General features: G+C 40.8%; 1 protein-coding gene across 1 annotated transcript; it reads left to right on the top strand.

Moving 5' to 3' along the window:
- LOC124140321 lies at positions 1-19828 on the top strand. The gene is made up of 6 exons (XM_046507844.2): positions 1-198; positions 12739-12923; positions 13872-13928; positions 14519-14658; positions 16695-16854; positions 18168-19828. Exons 1-6 carry the CDS (start codon positions 135-137, stop codon positions 18318-18320), a joined length of 759 nt encoding a protein of 252 aa, XP_046363800.2. The 5' UTR covers positions 1-134; the 3' UTR covers positions 18321-19828.
- Positions 19829-23544: the final 3716 nt, after the last annotated feature.

Raw genomic sequence — 23544 nt, 5'->3', positions numbered from 1 at the left:
GTAAGTCACTGTCGATGTGAGGAGCTGCACTTTCTCTGCCTGCGTACTTATAAAGCTCCCTGGCCCGTAATCAACCTCGCTTATTTCTTGGAAAAGTCACGTCGGACAGAGAGCTAACACTGCACTTTTCAACCATGGCGACAAGCAAAGGACATAACAACGCCAACGGAATTATCTCCGCAATTGTGTTAGTTTTCGGTGAGTATTATGTTTTTGTGAACGAAAAGATTCGTGAGGAAGACAGCTTGTAGTGGATAGGTGAGCTTGTGCTATGCGCGCCATACTGGCTGGAAGTCAACAAGCATGGGCATCCGGTTCTCAAAACTGAATTGAATGGGAGCGAGGTTGTTGTTTGTATATCTTATCTCACACACACACACACACACACACACACACACGAAACACTACTTAGACCCTGTTGTATGTCTGTATTTCCTGTAACAATAGTATTTTCCTGATCTGTCAAGGGTACTTTATGGATGTTATTTCCTAGAAAAACAGCGTTTCAACTATTTTTCAACAATGGACGCTAAATATCGTATTAGCCGTCCATGGTGTAATCAGACCTGATTTTGGTCCATGCGGAATATACCAGACGCAGTGTGGGAGAGGCGGAATGGGGTGAAATAGTTCCATGAAAACATTTATTCATATGGTTTTGTTGCTTTTAAACCACGGATACAATGTTTACAGTTTGTTCCTAAGAAGTGACATCCATTAATTCATTGTAATTAAAAACCGCAACAAAGTATAGTTTACTTTAAAGCCAGATCTCGGGAACGTTGTGACCAACGAGCTAGATTTCGTAATTGTGAAGCAGAGATGGAGCACGTCGGTTCTGCGTGAGCTCCCTGAACACGGCCCGGTGAAACGGAACAATAACGATCAAATATTGTCGTGGGGCCGAGGGCGACATTCGGGGATTTTTAGAGCCCTTGTCTTCTGTTTTGTGTTGAAATACCAGCGATGTTATTGAAGACACCCCACACGGCCTCTCGGTCTCGGCAGTCTGGGAAATGTCTTCGTTGGTTAACCGCGCAGGCTAGAATGACGTCATTGTTATTTGCTGTCAGGGTGGCGAAGTAAATATCCTCTACAGTGCGCTACAAACGTACCGGATCTGCATGCATGTCTGGGTTAACCGGTCAAGTAAAGCTACAATACGTCACAATAGAATAGTCAAGTCATTGATAATTTCTTTACAATCCCTTTTTTCGATATTTATTATTAATTTTAATACATAAGGCTAATTTGGCACACAATGTTCACAAACGAGAAAGGTCATCATTACGCGACAGCTGGGACTAGGAAATTGCTACGTGCCTGTAATATATGATCTAATTCTATTTAAGAATTGTATTTCGTTTTTTAAGTAGAACGGTCACAAATTGTATACAATCGCGTAGTTCTGTCACTTAGGGGAAGACATGCTTTCATGATATATAAATTCATGTTTATGTGCATAGTGAATATGAATGTTTATGTGCATTTAGTGAATATGAATGTTTATGTGCATTTAGTGAATATGAATGCAAGTTTTCGGGACCTCTCGACCAAACAGAATTTCCTAAATTTGTATAACAAATTTATTTTGTAATTATTACTGCTTGAACATACAGAAACACGTACGTTTCGTATACTACTCAGTATTTCCTAAGCACCAAAATAGTCCTCTTTAGTCAAAGTTGCGATCCTTGGCAAATGAGGAATAGTATGTTATCGTTTTATGACCCGAGACTGACCACATGGTTGAAGTAACCAATAGGCAATCGTAATGGACGTCTTGTCACCTTGCTCCTCTGGACTGCTTTGGTTTGTTTGTGGTTTAACGCCGCACTCAGAAATATTCCAGCTATTTTACAATTGGGATACGATGACATGCATCAACCAAGTCAGTGAGCCTGACCACCCGATCCTGTTAGTCGCCTCTTACGACAAGCAAAGTCGGCTTTTACAGCAAGTATGGATTGCTGAAGACCTATTCTATCCCGGATCTTCACGGGTCCTCTTCTGGACTGATCAATACATTCTGACCGACGTCACCCACTCTCGGAATCAGAGATGGAAATAAGCAATAGCCTGTTTTTATAAGGGCAGGAAGTGGTATCATGAGTGGTATTGCTATATACGTTATCACTATTCGGGCTAGTGCACCTTCCAGATTAATCCCCACCCCAGCTGTACTATAGTCCTTCAACTATCATTTTCATATTCTAAAATATTTTTATTCGGACATGGAATATTACAAAACTTATGTTTCGACAGGTCAATGATTACTCGATATCTATTTTTGTGGCGTGATTGTGTGTTCAATGGAAAATAATCGTGGAAAACCGGGTGGCCAAATGAAGGTTGACGGACTAAAGTATCGTTCAAGATAGCTTCGACCATATCCAGTAAGATCCTGTAAACCGAGCTGTCATGTCAGCGAAGCCGAATTAGGCCAGTAGAATTGGTCGGAAACCCGGACATTTTACAGAACAACCAAATTTTATGTTTTTCTGTTTCCTTAAGGTATAGTTATGGTACACACAAAACCCAGACAAATTCAGACTTGAGGAAAATTGTCTACACCCATTTGAAAATAGGCCTATCATACCTATACTTGTGCCTGTATTCGGCCAAATTAGAACAAATGTGTATTCATATCACTATGTTACACAAATCTTAATGCACTCATTAAGGCTTACAAAGTTCAACAATGTAATAATTTATATTTACATGTCTTTATGAATAGTTTTTATTATAATTTTAATAATTATGTCTGTAAATCTTAAAAATATATCAATAACTTTCGTATCCTCTGAATTCTTTCACTATCTACAAGAACTGTGGATATAATTATGGTTTTAAAAAAAATATTATTATTATTATTATTATCTAATAATTTACATATCATTTTAGTTATAAGAAAAGGATAACAGCATCATATTTTTTGCTGTTTTCAACTTTATGAAATGCACATAAAAAGACAAACTTCATTGCTTTCCATATACAATGTTTGAGTGTGCTATATGAACTGGAACTATGAATATTATGGACATTATTTGAAGTATATTTACAAAGAACACATGCCAGTTTCACCTATGAGAGCACAATTAACATGATATGAAGTCTATTAATAGTTTTCATATTCTGCATTTAAGTCCTGTCTATTCTCACAGTTACTTTCACATTTGCAGTGGATGCTGCATTGAATCCCCCTTTTGACACAACTACAGGATGTGCAGAGTCTGTTAGATGATTTACAAGAACACTTTATTTCCTTCAAGAGTTCTGGAGGGGCTGGAGGCATGTCTGTTATAATTGGGACTATACTCCCTTTAACTGATTTGAAGCCATGTGTCTCTTTGTCCAAAACAGTTTTAAGAGATTTCCATGTTGACACTTGCAGATGAACCCTTAGACAATGAAAATAACATGCCCGGCTTGTTGGAGGCATGCGCTCTACACTTGTGAACTTGGTTGATTTTACATTTTTGAATCTCAACTCATCCAGTTTCTCGTTTTGTTTCCCACCATAGAGTCCACAGACATACTGTTCTCCCACTTCTTTGATTACTTGGAGAGGAACAGATGATTCTCCAAAAACTGTGACTTTCTCATGTAATTGCTCTGCGGAAGTGAAATAAGCCAGATGTTTAGATTTTCCAAAGCCGAAGAAGGAAGATGTTGTATCACAACCTGATACTGCATGAAGGAAAGGAAGATTGTGACACAATTGTTCTCCTAGGCAATGTTTTGCTTCTTTTATTGACATAGTTCTTGATCTTGTCTTCATGTAAACATTGCTCTGGGAATCCACATGATGTATCAGAAGGACAAAAATGTCAGTATCATCAGAAATGACATGGACGGTTTCATGTTTCTCTGCCAACTCCACAGCTCTTTGAACAATAACAACATCAGCGTCCCCTTCATCCCCTGCATGGCTTACTAACACACGTGAGTTCTCTTGTATGTATGATGAAAGGAGATTAATTGTTTGTTGTTTGTTTTTCTTGTTGGCAAGAAAACTTGCTGCATCACTTGGAACTGGAGTATTTGACTTCAGCATAACATCAGCCATTGCAGTTCTTGAGAGCTTTCTGCGCTTCTGTTCTTGATCTTTTGTTGTTGTTACATCATAACTGTCGAACACAACAGTTACCTCATGATTCAAGGATGACCTGTGATGAATTGTAGAGAGGAATATTTCACAGACGTCCAACATTGTCCCAACCTTTGGCCATTTCAACTGTTGAAGTAACGCACATCCATCAAAGACTGTTGATACTGATGGAACATCAGTTTCAACATTTGAAGTCATCTTCATTATGCATTTGGCGAGTTGTGATTTCGTTGATTTTCTCATGCTACCATCATCATGGAACAAGGCAGGTGCCACAGACGAAAGTTCATGGCAGAACACAGATGGAGATGGTGGTCCTATTGTGTAGGCAATAGCGAGAAGTCGTTGATACAACTCAAGTGATGACATGCGAAGTCTTTCTCCACTTGTTAGTGTTACTGCACGTTTCATGATGTCAAATGTCACCACTTGTTGACTTTTCTTCATTGAAACATCTCCAAAAGAATGGTTTGTAATTAGAGATTGTATTGAACTTCCTATACTGACTGTTCTGTCAGCATTAACCCTGTCATCAGCAATAACACAAGTAGCTATGTTGCGAAGTTCAGACTGGACTCCAGTAAATGGATTGTGACTTCGTAGGAAATCTAAGAATTTGTTCATATCAATGTAATCTTGATTCATTCTTCCTGGATTTAGTTCTCGATGATGATCACTCCATGAATTTGATGATGTATTTGTCAACATTCTCAACTCCTCTGTGTACTGTGCAACAATGTGTGCTGATAGAAGCCATCTTGTCCTTGCACTGTCTTGGTGAGTTATGTTTATGAGACCGCCTGATGTCTTCCCTGACCTCATGAGAGATTGTTCTATCACCATATCAGACCAAGTGCCACTCCAGAATAACTTTTGACTCCGATGAATCGTAAAGAGGCCATCCTCTAGTGGTTTGTGAAGACAGGGGCATGGATGTACAAAATCTTGAATATATAGACGACAATACTTGGCATAATTGTTATGTCCTGTTGCAGCAAACCAGGGAAGCATGTCTTGTGAAGCTTTCAAATGCAGGAGCCAATCACCTGTTCTTTCAGCTCTAATGAACATACACATTGTTGAGACAAAATCCATGAATTGAAGCCATAATTTTGATGTCCTTGACTGTAGGTGTTTTGCCTTTTCTTTGTCAACTTTGCCCAGAATGTTATCCACTGTCTCTTCAAAGTCATCAAATTGAATTTCCCGACTTGAAATATCTTTAGCAATCTGTTCAATATCTGACAAAGAACCACTACCTACAGAATCATTTTCGTGTTCACGATTGTCACCATCTTCATCCATGATGTCTTCATGAGGCTGTTCAAAGAGAAGAATATGTAGTGCTGCGCAAGTCAAAAGACATGCCCTTACAGTTTTGTGGTAAGATTTTCTTCAAACATTTTTGGAATTGAGTTCTTTGCATACACACATGACCATAGTTCTTCTAATCCAGTATATTGCATTGACTTACATCCAGATCCAAGAAAGGACATCAGCTGATGAAATCCTCCAAGGCGAAGCTGTATGTGTTCGAAATCCAGAGGATTTTCTGTTTTGATTTTGTAAGCTTTGGCGTAGAGTGGTTGATCAAACGTGAGGAGTGCACAACACTGTCCAATCTTCTGACGTTGCTTGTCTACAAACATCATTGTTGAATAGACATTGTTGCTTCATTTGTCTGCGGATTGAGTGGTATCATTGGATGATAAAGTACTTTTGACTGCATATACTCCCCATGTGTCACATCAGACATGAACCCTTGCCATCCTGGGGTGATTTGTGATCTGAAATTGGAGAGCATCCACACTGTGTCTTGGAAGAGGAATTGCTTCAGTTTTGGAACTATAACTTCGACCACCGGATTAAATTTTACCTTTGCCATGGCGTTTGTATGATGATTTCTGTAGGGTTGTATGTTGCTGAAATCACCAGCAGCAAGAATGTCTGTAGCATAGTTTTTTTGTCTTCTCACTGACAGTTTCTGTGTTGATGCAGGTGTCTGACATGCGATAATTCCCATGACATGTGTGCTATTGTGGCCACTTATTGTGTCCTCATTGTAATCAAAATTATCAGCTATCCACTGACAAAATCCTTCTGTGCCATCTTCATTGACACCAATGCCTGGGTGAAGGTCATCAATGTTTCTACTTGTAACAGCAGATCTTTCAAAATCCAAAATAGTGTCATATGACACTGTCATTCCTAAGGATGAAAGGAGATTGAGTACAAGTTTTGACCTTGTAGTCTGGTGGATGAATAAACCAGTAGAGAACAGCAATGGAGACTGGTATGGATTTGGGGCAACAGCATTCATCAAGATATGACATAGAGATATCATTTGCAGTGTATTTCTATCTGAAGATGTTGAAGATAATCCTAAAAGACTCTTCATGAAAACCAGTAGAGCTTCAGGAACTTGACTCTCTAAAGCGTTGATGTTTAATTCATCTGGCGAGGGAAAGTGTTCAGTGTCAAATTTGATGTCAGATAAAAGATTCCTGAGCTTTTTTCCCAATTGGCGTGACTTGGCAATCAATTCATCACCATCCTCCTGGTCATCAGTAAGAAAAGCTTGGTGTAAAATCTCTGAAGCTGTATGTCTAAATTGGAATACATTTTTCTTTCCTCCTAGTTCAGTTATACTCAGTTTATTGCCAAAATGATCTTGCAGTTTGCGTTTCAAATGTTTAACACTGTAAGGTTCAACATCCTCTGGAAGAAATGAAGACAGTTTTACCTGTAGATCTGATATAGTAAACTGACTCCCAGTTTGTGATGACAACCATGTGCACAAGTTACTGAAACCTTCAGAATTTGTCGAATTTAGATTTCTTTCATTCGTATCACAGTCTTGTTTACAGCGTAAAAAAGTTTGCAAACATTGGCGATGGTAGATTGCCTCTGCTGCTCTTATGTCTCCAGCACATATGATTCTTGACTTGACATCCAGAGCCTGCTTATCTGAACGCTTGGAGCATAGTTCCAATAATGTATTCTGCAAAGTGCTACATTTATCCAATTTGTCAACAATTTCAACTGAACCTATGCTTTGTCTTTTTGGATTCTTTTCAACATTAGGAAAGTTAATACATTCGCACAAATAAGACAGTGAGTCTTGAAATCAAAATTGATTTGTAATGTGCGAAGATTTCTTGGCGGTAAAGTATCAAGTTCATAATTTCTTTTCTTCAAGAAATAATGTATGTTTTTTGATGAAGTATATGACTTCCTGCATTGTTCATGCACAACAAATGCTTGTTTATTAGATATAAGAGGCAGCAGTTGTTCATGTTTTCCATCTTGTCTTTTCTTAGACGAAGAAATAATTGATAGGAAGCCCTTTGTGGATAAGTTAGCATCCCATCCTGCTTGATCACAAATGATGCAGTGACTATCATTCTCACCTGAAAATAGTAAGAATTCAAATCAAACATATATTTCAATATATTTTAGTTTTAGTATGATTTATAAGAAATTAACATTATTGAATAATTGAATTCATTGTCTCAAAAAGTAACTTTATTTCTTGAGTTATTATGCTTTGGACAATTAATTGACTCCCATGAATAAAGGTAAACAAATATATGTCTCTTTCTATTTTGTTCTAATCGTCTAATTCTTCAAAACATTTTAAGTAAAAGAACAATAAGTTTCTTTTTGATATAGGTTGTGGCTATTTGTGGCATAATCATATTAGATGAACAATGAAATTAGTGATCTAATAAGAATCTCACTCTGTATCCTTTAGAATGAACAGAAAAATAACTTATTAATTACACTTATGTTTTCTTTGTTAAAATGAGTAATTGATTCAAACATATTCTTGAAAATTCAACAGATCCATGTAAAGATTATATTCAGGTTATTTGCTGCATATCTTTTCTCATACACATTACATTACAAAAACAAATCAGGTTTGGTAAGATGTTCTCAGAGAAAAGAAGTCTGATGGAAAATAGTATTACTTCAACTAACAGCTAATTTGCAAGGTATGGAATTGAAGATTACATTCAGGGGGTTTCATGTAGATTTTCTACAGTAAATAGTTAAAAACCAATAATTAAAAATTGGGTTCAGTTGACGTTCCAAGATTGAAAATTAGTATGTTGGAAAATAGTATCACTGCAACCAACACCTGATATATAGGGTATAAATTTAACCTTGATTAAGGACTGAGTTGTCTATGAAACGCATATATTCCATTATTCCTAAACAATGTTTGTTTACATAGAAATCAATGGGAACATGATACTTATATTTGATGAAATATCTAGCATACATCAAATATAAAAGTTGCCTAATTGACCATTGACTAGCCTAACATTAGAGTGCATTTGAATCATAAATGGTAAAATGATGAACATAGTAATTCATTTGTAACAAATGTTGTACACAGAATGTAACTTTTACTCACCATTTAGATGATTTTCACTCTCAGTCATGACAGCAACAAAGTAGAAAATGAATATTATTCCACTGTAAAGCAGACGACATGGAGGCTGACATCTTGTTTATGGTAGCAACAGGTAGTACTTTCCTTACAACTATAAACACTGGGAAACTGAATGGGGAGTGATTTGGAGCAAACTTTGACATGGCATTGTAGATTTTCCTCAAGTCTGATTTTGTCTGGGTTTTTTATATAACATCTCCTATACCTAATTTATGATTTGTGATAGAAATTTGGTTGTTCCTTAAAATGTCCGGGTTGAATTAATTTTAGGGATTTTTCTACTGGCCTAAATGGACTACACCTAGAAAGATGCGACCGGGGAAAAGACGCTTGGAACCCGGAAGAAAGAATGATCACGTGACAAAAATAAATTGCTGTTGGATTTCAACTCCGTATAAAAACATTGTTCGTGGTTAAGGCCCCATTTACCTTTGTGGACCTGCGCTTTTAGATATCATTTTCATTGGCACGTTTTTCATAGGGATTATTGTCATGTGTTTCCGTGTGATACATACCGTACAATAGGATTACGAAACGTATTATGCGGGCATTTGGTGACTAAAACATTGTTTTTATGTGTAATGTTTGATGTTTACTCGGAATCACGCGGAGATTACCCGTCATTCTTAAGATAAGCGACGTGTACTGGTGTAAATTTCGCTCAATGAAGTATAGTGTATTAATAAGGCGACCATGCTTGTCGTAAGAGGCGACTAACCGGATCGGGTGGTCAGGCTCGCTGACTTGGTTGATGCATGTTATCGTATCCCAATTGCTCATGATATCAACCACTGGATTGTCTGGTCACGCTCGATTATTTACAGACCGCCGTCATATAGCTGGAATATTGCTGAGTGCGGCGTTAAACAACAAACAATCAAAACTAGTGTATGAATATAGTGTTTGTATGAAAAATGGGGCGGTTCACTTTCTCAGAGCCACACGATTTGCAGCCATGTTTATGTAGGTAATCACCCACATTTCTGATTACCCGGGTCTACACTTGCTGGGAATGTGAATCAATTGTTCATTAGGAAATCAGTCATTGAATCGATGAGTGGAGATTAAAATAGTTCCCGCTTTGGGACTTCACTTGCATTTTTATCAGGTCGATATATCAAGTTAACTATCCGTTATGACAGGTGACATTTTTTTATTTTTTTATTCTCCACGTAGTTATTTCTGCCTATAATACTTTCCTGTGACACTGCAATGAGATGACATACTTACACATGGGACACTGGCTACCCGGGTGTGGACAGGGTAATGCTGATACACGGGTGTTAAATTATTTTGAAGGGTTTTGCCTTGTGATGAGCTTGATTTATCGTTTCTTGTCAGCTGTTTGTGCCCGAGACATAATCTTATCGTAGGCTCTATTCTAACTTGTATGCTTCAATTACCGTTACTAGTTGCTATGGAGGAATATATAGTTCGAGGTTCAAGTTTTCTTACTACAAGACGCAAATCTTGATGCAGTAAATTGGAGTTTTAGTTTTGTCTCAACTTGCCACGCCCATCTGCCATCGACACTATTGTCATGATCTTCGCCGCGATTGGCTAATTCAGACACACCTCCGAACTTTCAGCCAATCACAGAGAGAAAGATAGAAGAATGAGTCAGAGCAAATGCACGTAATATCCGTCTTAAACACTCGTGAAGATCCAGGTAGAACAGGTCTAAAGCAACGCATGCTTGACGAAAAGGCGACTATAGGCTTGTCGTTACAGGCGACTGACGGGATCGGGAAATCGACTTGGTTGATATGCTCGTGTCAATCATGGTTGTCTGGATCAGACCGCCGTCACTTCGTTGCTTTTGCTCCCGATAGTTTGAGATACTTCCAGGGTCCGGGTGGGGTGGGGTATTAAGGGGTCGGGTACCCGGGTAGGATATTTGACCCCGTCCCAGCCCTAGTAAATAATGCGGTCGTGTTCAGTGGCTGGAACGTTTGAAGAATGTGTATGTCGGGCGTTTTGCCACGGGCACAGTGGAGGGATCAATCTTTATTGCCCAAACACCACAATCTCATTAAAAGTCAAATCTTAGTTCTCGCTACCGCGAAACAAAGACCCGAGGACATCCCTTTACGTGTCGCTTCAGAACGACCAATCAGAGCTTCGCTTACCAGATACGGAAAGTGACAGTCGGAATGCGTTTTCCTAACGTGCAACCTAGAAAAAAATATCAGACAGGTATTTTATTTTCGTCTCGCCGCTGTACATCCTTAAAAAAACATGCATAAATGGACGTTTATACTTAAAAATGATAATACAGCGGAACACAGTTATAAGGGGCGATACACTAAATACATGATATATACAGAAAATAATGTTTTACCCGTACAGCAATAGATTTCTGCGTTGTAATATTAAAAGCAGGTTTTGGCAGTGACATATACCTCATCTTTGAAAAGGACACACAATTTCTAATCTTTTGACATGTTTAAAAAGTTGGACATTTTAGCCGTTATACTCGTAAATGATGAAGATCTTTGATCATCGCATAAGAAACATTGGAATAAAACATGTTTTTCATCTTCAATATGATCATTACATTTAAAGCGCACTCTGTCTTCCACCTTTAAATTAATATTTCTGTCTGTTTCGATTCTTAAAGGTGCAATACCACATCTAAGTGTTGTAAAGACTTATAACTCTTCACAAGTTTTTGGCTGTGAAAACTAATCTTTAAAAAATATATACGTAAGGAGTTTGCTTGTACCAGTATGAACATTATCTTTCCATAAAAGTTCCTGCCATCATATCAGATATTTTTTCCACGAGGACATCTTGTATTTTGCTGGAAATGGCTTTCGTATGTAAACCAGTGGGGATATTGAATATATGCTGTATGTTTTTTTAGATCGGCCAATTTTGTAATAAGTAATCTGTTAGCTGATTTGGCCGCAGTCTTTGCCATTGCGTTATAATCAAGATTCTCAGTCAATTATAAACCCAGGTAGCTGTAACAGGTAACAATACTTAAAGCCGAATTACCGACACAAAACTGTCGTGTGGTTCCTGGTACGCTAGGATTTCTAAAATGAACAACATGAAACTTATCAAAGTTAATAACGGTATCATTGGTTTATCACGGGGTATTCCGATCGATAATTACGGCCATGGCGACTGAATCCATAAAAATCATCTTCAGTCTGTTGCTTCAATGGGATAAAGATTTGAACGGAAAAGACTTTAAGTACTCCCATACAATCTCGTCCTTCTGTTAGACAGTCCAGAATGTGCTTTTGGTGCAGATTTTAAATTTTGAATCGAGAATGTCAATGTTTTTCAAAGCCTAGCCGCATTTATGGAACCAGTGCCGTTTAGCTCGAGAAAGCTGCTTTCTTATTGGCTAATGTCAAGTTAATCGCGTTGACGTGACCTGTAATGAGATATCCCCAGATCTTTGTCTTGCAGTCGAAAACTAAAATCTGTTTTAATGAGATTGCAAATCCCCACTGATTATAAAACCTTACCCAAGCAGTGACGACTTGCAATATACTGTGAGCATGTTGACTTCATACAATGCCACATATGCCAACATTTACTGAGCATTAAACACCAAAACACTTTATATATAAATTAATAAAGTGTTATAAGTGTTCGTTATATTAGTTTTTGTCACAAGTGCCATTAAGTGTTATGAAGAATGACAGCTAGCAACCTGCCCCACACCACCCACCTTCCTAGAGCCCCTATCGCACGGCCTAACCACCACACCCCACCAACCCACAGCCCCTATCGCACGGCCTACCCACCCCACCCCACCCACCTTCCTGCAGCCCCTATCGCACGGCCTACCCACCCCACCCTACCCACCTTCCTGCAGCCCCTATCGCACGGCCTACCCACCCCACCCCACCATCCTAGAGCCCCTATCGCACGGCCTACCCACCCCACCCACCTACAGCCCTTATCGCACGGCCTACCCACCCCACCCCACCCCACCCACCTTCCTGCAGCCCCTATCGCACGGCCTACTCGCCCAACCCCACCCCACCAACCCACCTTCCTACAGCCCCTATCGCACGGCCTACTCGCCCAACCCCACCCCACCAACCCACCTTCCTACAGCCCCTGTCGCAGGGCCTACCCACCCAACCCCACCCACCTTCCATCAGCCAGTGTCTTGCGGTGTTTAACCCACCTTGTTTATTTCCAGGGATCATTCTCAGCGTTGTGCTGAGTGTGTTGCTGAAAAGGGCGGAGAAGATCATCAACAAAGAGATGAGCAACAGCGACAGCAACTTTGGAAACCAGTTCCATAGTAGCAGCTTGGACAACACCTACAGCGGTCACAACACCAACAGCTATGGCGATGCGCCCATATGGGCCCTTGGATTTGCTGTAAGTCTATCAGTCGCATCTGAATATTAATCAACTTCCAAACCAACCTCAGTAATCCAAATATATTTCCTCTTCATCCCCCCAAAATGCGAATTTAATTTTCCAGATTCTATCATATTACCATAGTTATTCATCATGCCACGACATATTAAGTATGGTAATATGAAATAATCGGGTGATCCTTACCTTCTTTGGAGTTTTTTTGTGAACAGATTAGCTTTAACATCAGAAGTACCACATTAAAGTAATTGTAAAACCACATGTATTTAAGCGGCCACATTTTGTGACAGTTACCACTGGTGGGGCAGGATACGCCACCTTTTTGCGAACACCTGGTATCATCCCTATTTGATAGCCATTCATATAAACACGTGCCTATGATGGTAGGGACGGAATCGTACATTGTATTCTGCCTCTACCAGAGATTTGTATATGGAAAGTGTTTTGTTGCTATTGTCTATGTGAATGGACTGTATGCACCGGAACTGTGCAGGTATTTTCAACTGAATGAAATGCTCCCGTATCGTCTGTGTACCAATCCTTGAGATAGGAATACAAATATTTTACTGTAGGAAAATATTGCTTCTGACCCCAGAAGTTCCGGTAGAGAATAGGGTCACCAGCCACCCATGCTGCTTGTTGTAAGAGGCGACTAACGGAATTGGGTGGCCAGGCTCACTGACTTATTTGATGCATGTCATCGTATCTCAACTGGGTAGATCGATGTTTATGTCAATCACTGGATTGTCTGGTCCAGCCTCGATTAATTCCAGTCGGCAGTCATGTAGCTGGACTATTGCTGAGTGAGGCGTTAAACAACAACAACAAACGAACAAATTTGTTCTATTTCCCTGTGAGCTAGCTAATATTTGAAACATTTCAACAATTGTACCACCGTATTAAATGACTTCTAAGACATTTCCCTTACAAGGCTTCTTACTGTTTCAGTACATCGTCCCTGGCCTGATTGGCCTCATCTCGGCCTTCACCAAGCAGAAGGGAGTGGTACGTTCTCACATTGTTCTCTGACGCCTTTGTCCAGTACAGTAAACTATGTTTCTAACCAACACGCTTATTACGAACTAACGGATATAACGTGCTGTTTTTTAGGTCCCGGTCAGTTGCTGTACATAATTATGCTTATAATGAACTACGGTTATAACGAACTAAAACTAGTGGTCCCTTTGAAGTCGTTATAACATAGTTGAGTATATATTGTATTCTACTTCAATGTACATTGATAGGGGTTGGGTAGCCTAGTGGTTAATGTGTTCGCTGGAATGCCCGTGTTCGATTTCGACAAGACCATATTGCTGAAAACAGTCAATCAAAAAACCTAACCCCTCTCTGGTCAAGACTTGGATGAAGTACTTCCGATGTGTTTTACTGGCTAACTCGCCCAACTCTCTCCCCCAGAACATATTGTCATGTTCTCTGCTCGCCAGTACGTCACGCTCACATTGTCATGTTCTCTGCACGCCAGTACGTCACGCTCACATTGTCATGTTCTCTGCACGCCAGTACGTCACGTTCACATTGTCATGTTCTCTGCACGCCAGTACGTCACGCTCACATTGTCCTGATCTGTGCTTCAGTACATCACACACATGGTGTTCAGCATCATCTCCCTTCTCGTCATGGGCATCTTCTTCATCGTTGGAATCCTGGCCATGGCAGGACTGGCCGTCTCTCACCCCAGCCAGTGTACCCCGATAGGAGACAAGTGTGTGTGCACGTAAGTCGCCGGGCGGATGGATGGATGGATGGATGGATGTGCTATATTCAAGCTTGTTAGGGAGCACGGTTGTCCAAGTCGTCTAAGGCGCCGCGATTCGCTGTGCAGAGTTGCGTCCCTTGGGAACACCAGAAACCTATGATTGTGGGTTCGAATACCGGTGCGTCCCGATTATGTTTCTAGGTTTGTCAGCACCATACCCGTGCTCGTGGGTATTACCGAAGTGGTAAACGTCTGAGGCCTGCATCACTTCGGGCTTTCCTCCCATATTAAGCTGACACACCGCGATATAACTGGAATACTGTGAAAAGCGGCGTTAAACCAAACTCACTCACTCACTCAAGCTTGTTATGTGAGGGAACACACGATTTCACATCGTTCTGAGTATGTCATCCCTGTGCAGCGCAGATGACAAGAAATAATTCATGAAATGATTTGCGAATAGACTTACATGTGTGTATGAATTGGATTGGAGTCCAAACACTACTATTATAAACGAACCTTGCAACGATGACTGTCCTCCATTATGTCCGTAATTGCCAGATGCTGTCAACCATGACGTTTATATTTAGGTATCGACAACGTTTGTCCATACATTTTAGAAACGTATAGAAACCTCCTATTCATGTTTTAAATCATTTTTTTGAACGTTTGTGTAACCCCACATAGGTTTCCATGATGTTTCTCGCAAACGTTTTGAAAACGTTTAAAAAAACTCCACAAATCTGTTTTTAAAAGGTTTTTTTTTTTAACGTTTTTGTAACCATATGGAAAAGTTTATGAAACGTTTTAACAATGTTTCTGTTATTGTCGTCCCTATGCAGCAAAACGAAACTTTGTTTACAAACAATATGTGGTTGTGTTGATGTTATTTATTTTATAGATGCTTGCCTGCTAGTGATACGTTTCACATTTGCTACTGACGTGTCATCGGCAGGAGTTGTTACATCAACTCGATATCGGGGGCACGGGTGGCCCAGTCGTCTAAGGCGCCGCGATTCGCTGTGCAGAGTTGCGTCCCTTGGGCACGCCAGAAACCTATGATTGTGGTTTCGAATCCTGGTTCGCCCCGATTATGTTTCTAGGTTTGTCGTGTTCGTGGGTTTCACCGAAGTGGTAAACGTCTGAGACCTGCATCACTTCGGACTTTCCTCCCACATTAAGCTGACACGCCGTGATATAACTGGAATACTGTTAAAAGCGGCGTTAAACCCAACTCACTCACTCACTCAACTCGATATCGACAGATTAAACACAATACAAGTTTCCCAGAACTTTTTCTTCGCCACTTGAAAAGGAATCGTGAAATATAGCGATGATTGATTGACGAAGAGAGCTGCAAATGTGCAAATACTTATGTGAAAACAAGCCATTTTTTCAAACTTCTTACTTGTTACACGGTGCTTTTTGTTTGGTAGTATGATCTCCGTTATGTCTTCAAGATAAGCTATCCCCAGCCCTCTCTGCATAAGGACCAGCACTGAGCCTGTTAATGGAATGTCATTTTGTAACTTGAAACTCCACAATCTCTGCTCAGATCCGAGCACATTCTGACCACTGGAGGATAGTAAAAAGTGCACTTGACATTTTTAAACAGTAACATTCCTAATCGGCGGAATGGCATGTTGTTCAAATGGCATGTTTTCGCTTTATAAGTGTTAGTACACATGCAGCCATATTCTTTAATTAATCTTCACGATATCGTTATTCTATTTCAACTGGCGAGGATTTAAAAGCTCAAGATTTTTCTTGAAATGATATGTTTAGGAATGAAGGACTTTTACACAACCTTGTGATTTGGTGGAGTTGTGGATTTTTTAAGACACAGGAGAGCTTAAGTCACTTTTTTTAAAAAACGAGGAACTGAAAAATGTAGTTACTCCTAAGGACATCCAGCAAGTACAGCGGACAAATTATTTTTTCCCCAGTTATTTACAGAACATTCCTGTTCAAAACAACCACCACCACCCAGAATTCCAAATGGTCGGCCTCCAAGATGCTTTCGGTGATCTGACGTGTGTTGTTTTACATTGCAGAACCAGTGACTTCACTACCCCAACGCCCATTGACATGTCCTGTGACGACATCAACGCCATCTACGCCATGGCTATTGTCCTCGTCCTCGTCCTGGTCTTCGCTTGGATCCTGACCCTTGTCTGCACCATCCTGTCAGGCATCCTCGCCTGCAGACATGAGGTAATTGCATCCCTCAGTCATTTTTGTTTCTTTTTGTCCACACTAAAAAAATAAGTATAGAAAGAGATGATTGTGTCTGGACCAGGTCGGTTTACTCGTGAAGATATGGCGTAGAATAGGTCTTCAGCCACCCATACTTGCCGTAAAAGGCGACTATGCTTGTCGTAAGAGGCGACTTACGGGATCGGGTGGTCAGGCTTGCTGACTTGGTTCAAGCATGTCATCGTATCCCAATCGTGTGGTTCGATGCTCATGTCAATCACTAGATTGTATGTACAGACCACCGTAAAATATCTGGAATATTGCTGAGTGCGGTTTTAAACAACAAACAAACCAAACAAGTTTTGACCGACCTTGTGTGGAAAAGCTAGAATAAATCCGTGAAACATAAAATTAGTTAAGTGTGGCCTTATGTGCCACGTCCCACCTTGTCGTGATTGATGACATCAACCAAGTCGCTTTAAATTACAGGGAGCCCCACGTAACCTACAAAACAACCCATGCGAAGTTATAGCTATATCCGTTGCAATCTGATAGGGGCGGTGGGTATAGCCATGAGGTAAATCCTGTGGCATTGTCACCCCAACGCCCCGATTCGATTCTCCACATGGATCCAGTGTTTGACGCCCCCTTTTTGGTGTCTTGTGATTGTGCTGGAATAAACACAACAGGCAGTTGAAATACGAGCGAGATATGGACCGTCTGGGTTGTTAGTCTCTGCTATTGTTTGTTTGTTTGTTGTTTAACCCCGCACAAGGCAATACTCCAGCCAAATGATGGCAGTCTGAAAATAGTCTGGACCAGACAATCAGTCCTGCTATAGCAACTGCCTGGTATTATATGGCATTGGACAGCTAAGAGTTGGATATAAGGTCCTATTTGAATTTAATGATAATAATAAAAATCAAACAATTTTTGTTTTTATTTTCTTTAGAGATAATTTACTTGATATTGTTGTGGGTTCTTCATCTGACCTTATGACCTCAGCTGATATTATTCTGGATATTAATAACCCGTGAAGATTCCGGAGTCTTCAGTAAGCCATTCTTGCCGTAAAAAGGCGACTATGCTTGTCGTAAAAGGCGACTAACGGGATCGGGTGTGGTCAGGCTTGCTGACTTGGTTGATTGATCCCAATTGCGTGGATCGATGCTCATGATATCAATCACTGGATTGTCTGGTCCAGACTCGATTATTTACAGACCGCCGTCATATAGCTGGAATATTGCTGAGTGCAGCGTTAAACAACAAACAAACCAACCAACTGGATATTAATAGATTTTCATATCCTAGATTTATTTTGTTTTCCACAGCCCGTGGGAGGAGTTATCATCCAGAGAATCCCCGCGACGACCACCGTGATCCACAGCCACCAGATGGCGGGGGCGAACTACGCCCATGTTCAGCAGTACCAGCCCCCCTCGACTCACGACAACGCCAAGCTGGTGACCAACGTGGAGTACTAGACATGGTGCTGACGGTTTTCTGCAGTCACAGAAAGACACCGTGCAGCATTTATAATAACCATACCGTTTTGCTTTTTAATACTGTTTCATGTTTCATCGGTAAGGGTTATTCAAGAGATCTGATGTAAGGCACATGTCAGTCATTTCGCCTAGTAGCTGACAAACGCCCCCAGGCCATCGTCGTCATCGCTGTATTCCAATTAAAAAGCCAAGGGAAAGGCTAAAAAATCCTAAATCATTGTGAACAGTTCTTAAGATTTGACCAGTGACTTTTATATTTTGACGTGAAATGTTTCTCCTGTGTAACAGAATTATACCTTTAGTGTTCCGTTATTTTCTTGTAAACAAAAGTAAGTATAGTTTGTATTTGCTTTTCAGCATAATAGACACACACCAATAGGTATCTTAGTGTTTCTTTCAGATGGATATTTACAAAAGAATTACTTTTAGCGTTGGTTTTACTCTTGATTTCTAAGTTTACTTTTTAAAGTATTTATGTGGATATTAGTTTCTTTACTCACGAGCTTTTGTATCTGCAGCCTTTGAATCCTTTGTCCTGACTGCCCTAAAAGCGGCGTAAAACCATACTCACTCACTACAACTCACATCCTGGCCAGGTTATGTGGAAATCATGGACGGCCATCAGTCATGAAAACTCCCAACATGCCTTGTCTGTGCAATAATACCGAATGCGGCCTTAACAACGAACTGTACGTTTCTACGCTGATCTATTGTCATTAACTCATAAAGCTGGAATATTGCTGAGTGCGGCCTTACAAACAGTAACACAAATATCATACAAGACATAAGCCATGTTAGTTAATGGGAACTGAAAGCATCACTTTGGCACTATGTGGCCCTTACGAAGCTTTGTTTGTTTGGGACAAAGTATAAATCAATATCTGTATCTGGGCGGTCGGGTAGCCTGGTGTCGGGTTAGATTCCCGACATGGGTACAATGTGTGAAGCCCATTTCTGGTGTACCCCGCTGTGATGTTGTTGGAATATTGCTAAAAGCAGTGTAAAACCAAAACTCACTCACTCACTCAATATTTGTATCTATCCTTGGATTTAGAGTTATTTTACGAATAGCTTTGTCAGCATTTCCGTCTCTGTTGCTAGTTTGCCTGTAGACACTGTCTAAATCTGCCTAAAATTACGCTCTTACTGACTTAGTCCTAAGCTAGGGACTAGCTAGTTCATAGGTTTTGTGTTTACATGCAGGGTGACCCGGTTTGATAGTAATGTAATAATTGGCCATTACTGTTTCTTGACACTCTCCATCTCCGCCACCAATACAGTTGGGCGTGTAACCCCACGGCCGTTTTAATGAAGGCAGTTTTCACGTGTTATCAGGCATTATCACGCTGAAATGTACACGTGCTCTCGCCACAGCCTATGGACTTGTTTTTTCTGGCCTTTTAATTTTTTATGTTCTGGGATAAAAATTTCCTTCTATTGCTTGCTTTGTTGAATGTTTTTAGAAAAAAATAAAATGTATTTCTAAAGCAGTGTTTTATCATTCGTAATACGTGAATGTATTGTTCATTTGATTGGAACCGAGCTTGAGGATGTGATAAGACCGCCTCTCCCGTCCTTCTTACCAGGGAACAGCGTGACAATGCAATCACTTCCATCGTTACAAGGAGAGGGCCGTGAAGATTGGGGTTAGAATAGGTCTTCAGCAACCCATAGGGCGGTCGGGTGGCCTAGTGGTTAAAGCCTTCGCTCGTCACGCCGAAGACCCGGGTTCGATTCCCGACATGGGTACAATGTGGAAAGCCCATTTCCGGTGTCCCCCGCCGTGATATTGCTGGAATATTGCTAAAAGCTATAATGATACAAATGATACATATTTGTTGTGACAACATGCTACAGCGCAAGATATGTTCTCAAAGGGATAGTCGTGACATAGAAATTAGTCTCAAAATCAAGATATTGGATCAACTTTTAGTTTGTTCATATTCAGTTGGGAAGAGACTTCCAGGTATCATACGTCCCTGAAGCACTGAACAAGTGGGATTCCCTTCTGTAATAAGCTAATCGATAAATCAACGATTAGTCACATTTGTTTTCAAGAATTTATGATTACTCGCAAATACTGACGTCGGTTTTCTGGGGCAGCATTTTCTGGACGGAGATATGGTTCTGCTGGCTATACTGAGGGCGTCAAAACCCAATAGATAGAGGTTTTCCAGCGTATTAACCGACTTGTACACTTAACATCTTTAAAGATGAATATTAATGTATCCGCTTCAGCCCGAATATAATCCACGGGCCGCAGCATTGGCCGAGAGTTGTTTGTCCCCTGTAGAGAACTGGGCTCGACCGGCGCGTGTCAATTTCGGACGTGCACACGACGTCATCGTGACGACAACGTTGCCACGCTCTCAGCTGTTTCTTCCAAAATTCAGAAGGCATCCTCTATCTGTTTAGATACTGCAAAACGTATCCCTGATGATATTTTAGAAAAAACAAACATAATTTATCACACACTGCCAATTATAATTTATAACACTCCCAAAATGTATGACTTGGAAATATTATCAATCTGTTCACAAGGCCCCATAGCCAGAAACATTAGCGAAATGTCAACCCAGTTGGGGAACAAAGGCATGACGTCACAGGTCCAATTGTACCTTAATGAAAAATGAACACATATTTTCCAACAGCCACAAAATTACGCACAGCGTGTATCAGGATAATATACATGTAAATAGCTTAGAATGATATACTAACGGAAAAAAGTAACTGCTTCATATGAAGTGTCAATGTCATGCCATATTTGGCCATTCGTCTGAGACCGCCTCCGTGGTCTAGTGGGAGAGCGGAAGGTCCGGGGTTCGATCCCCGACCGCGTCATACCAAAGACGTTAAAAGATGGTACTTGTTACCCTGTCTGGCGCTCGGCATTAAGGGGCTAAAACAAGGACTGGTCGGCTCGGAGTCGGTATACTGTGTCTGAGTGGGGTATTCATGTTAAACTGCGGCATGGTATCTCAGTGAGCAAGCACTATAAATCGGCATCAGTCCGGACTAGTACAAGCAGCCAAACACACACACACACACACACACACACACACACACACGCGTGCATGCACGTCGCTATATAAGTGCAATAATCTTGGACGCGACGTTAAACCCCATTTCATCTCACCTCACCTCATTCGTCTGATCAATGTTTTATCTTAACAAATTCATTGACAAAACCCATGCCTGGTAACAGGAGACAATGTGACACACCCTAAAGAGGGATGCTATTACAAATCAAATAACACCGACAATATCGGATGTGACCACCATTTGCGTTGTTACAGGCGAGGCAGCGGCGGTGCATTGAAAACGGGTATGTTTAGGTGATGATATTCCAATTGTCAACCAAAGATTGTCCCAATTGAGGTTGCGTCGCCGGATGGTGCTGGTGCTGGTGCTGAGGTAGGCGTCGTTCCTTCTAATCCCAGACATGTTCTATGGGGGAGAGGTCTGGAAAAACAGCCGGCCACGACAGTACAGCAATGTTATGCTGTCTTAACACGTCTGTTCCAACACGTGCAGCATGTTGGCGCGCATTATCATGCTGCAACGTGACGTTACGTCCCTGCATTTGCACAAAGGGTAGAACATGATCAATTATGATGAGTTGTGATGCCATCCCATTCCATTACACTTCCACCCCCATACAATTACACTTCCACCCCCAAACTGACCACGTTGAGTAACGCAAACGTCGCTAAAACCTTCCCCTGGTAGCGTGTTGACCATCAGAGCTGTTCAGATGAAACCGGTCCCGGTCTTGTCTTCTGAACCTCAGACGCTGTCAACACAAAACTAGGCGTGCCTTACGACATGGAAGCAGCATTGGGCGTATCGGTGGACGTCAGGGTCGGATGTTGTGCGCCCTCAGCCGGTTGCCTACGGTTCTGCCTCTAATTGGTCTCAACCCAGGAATTGTCCGGGCTGTGAATGTGGCACTTTGGTATCGATTCCGTAGATGCACCAACCGAATGTGGTTGTCTTGTTGGCGTGACATCACACGTGGACAGTCGGCCCGTGTCAAGCCATTCCTGTTTGCGGCAAACCCACGGCGCGGAGACGTTGAACTTTAGCAAGCCGTGGCATTGTGTAAACGTTATTTACGGTAAAACAAATATGTCTTTTTATGAGCACACGATAGCTTAACAATCAGCGTGTGCTGTTCACATAACAAAAACACATGTATGACTACCTTGCTCCCAACAAACATGCAAACATCAAATTAACTTTAACACGCACGTGCAAATTGTGCATCACGACCTTAAAGTCGAGGATATGTCTTCATCAATGTATTGAAAAATTGATTATTTTGTGTCAGAATAAATCTATTCTTATTGAACCTAATATGAAGCAGGATCACTGTGTCCCGTTAGGATATAAAACAATAACCAAATCATTGATGTCAGTAAAGCGTGTAGACCTTTTTCGCGAACACCTGGTATCATCACTATTTGGTAGTGGATAAAAGACACATGCATATGATATGGTTGGAAACGTACATTGTACTCAGTTTATTGCAGATATTACTTATGATTTTGAAAGGGCTTTGCCGTTTTTATTTAGATCACAATATTTTGAAGAAAAGGAATGTATTTATTTGCTTAGTCGCGAACATCTGATGTCATCACTATCTGATAGTCATTCATAACACATGTTTGTGATAGGGACGGAATATAATCTTACAATGGACTCTGCCTTTTGAGGATAGTGCTTTGCATTGGTTATGGAAAGGGTTTTGTCGTTTTTATTGCCGGATCTGTTGTCCTACATATTCAGAAATGTCAGACAGACAGACAGACAGACAGTTTATTCAGTATTTTAGGCATCCAGAAATGTGGAATTCATTAACAAGTAGATTTGTCTCTCCTCTGAGACTGATCAGGTAGGTTACAGTAATGAAGAAAAACCAAGTTGGTCAGTCCTTCGATGTATGTTGTCTATGCTATTTTGTTTCTAAAACTGGCTCATAGAATTCCGATCCCAATTTGAGCATGGCCATCTCGGCTTCAGAAACATTTAAAAATACTTTAATGACCATCAATCGGTCTGTGTTTTTCAAAATGTATTAAAATTTGGCATTTGGTCTACTTAGTGGGAGGGGGCACGGGTAGCCCAGTCGTCTACGGCGCCGCGATTCGCAGTGCAGTTGCGTCCCTTGGGTACGCCAGAAACCTATGATTGTGGGTTCGAA

The sequence above is a fragment of the Haliotis rufescens genome, unplaced genomic scaffold, assembly GCF_023055435.1.
Source record: "Haliotis rufescens isolate VD_foot unplaced genomic scaffold, xgHalRufe1.0.p SCAF_5, whole genome shotgun sequence".
NCBI classification, from domain to species: Eukaryota; Metazoa; Mollusca; class Gastropoda; order Lepetellida; family Haliotidae; genus Haliotis; species Haliotis rufescens.
Note: the sequence above shows the minus strand (reverse complement) of the source record. Positions and strands in the feature narration are given on the sequence as shown.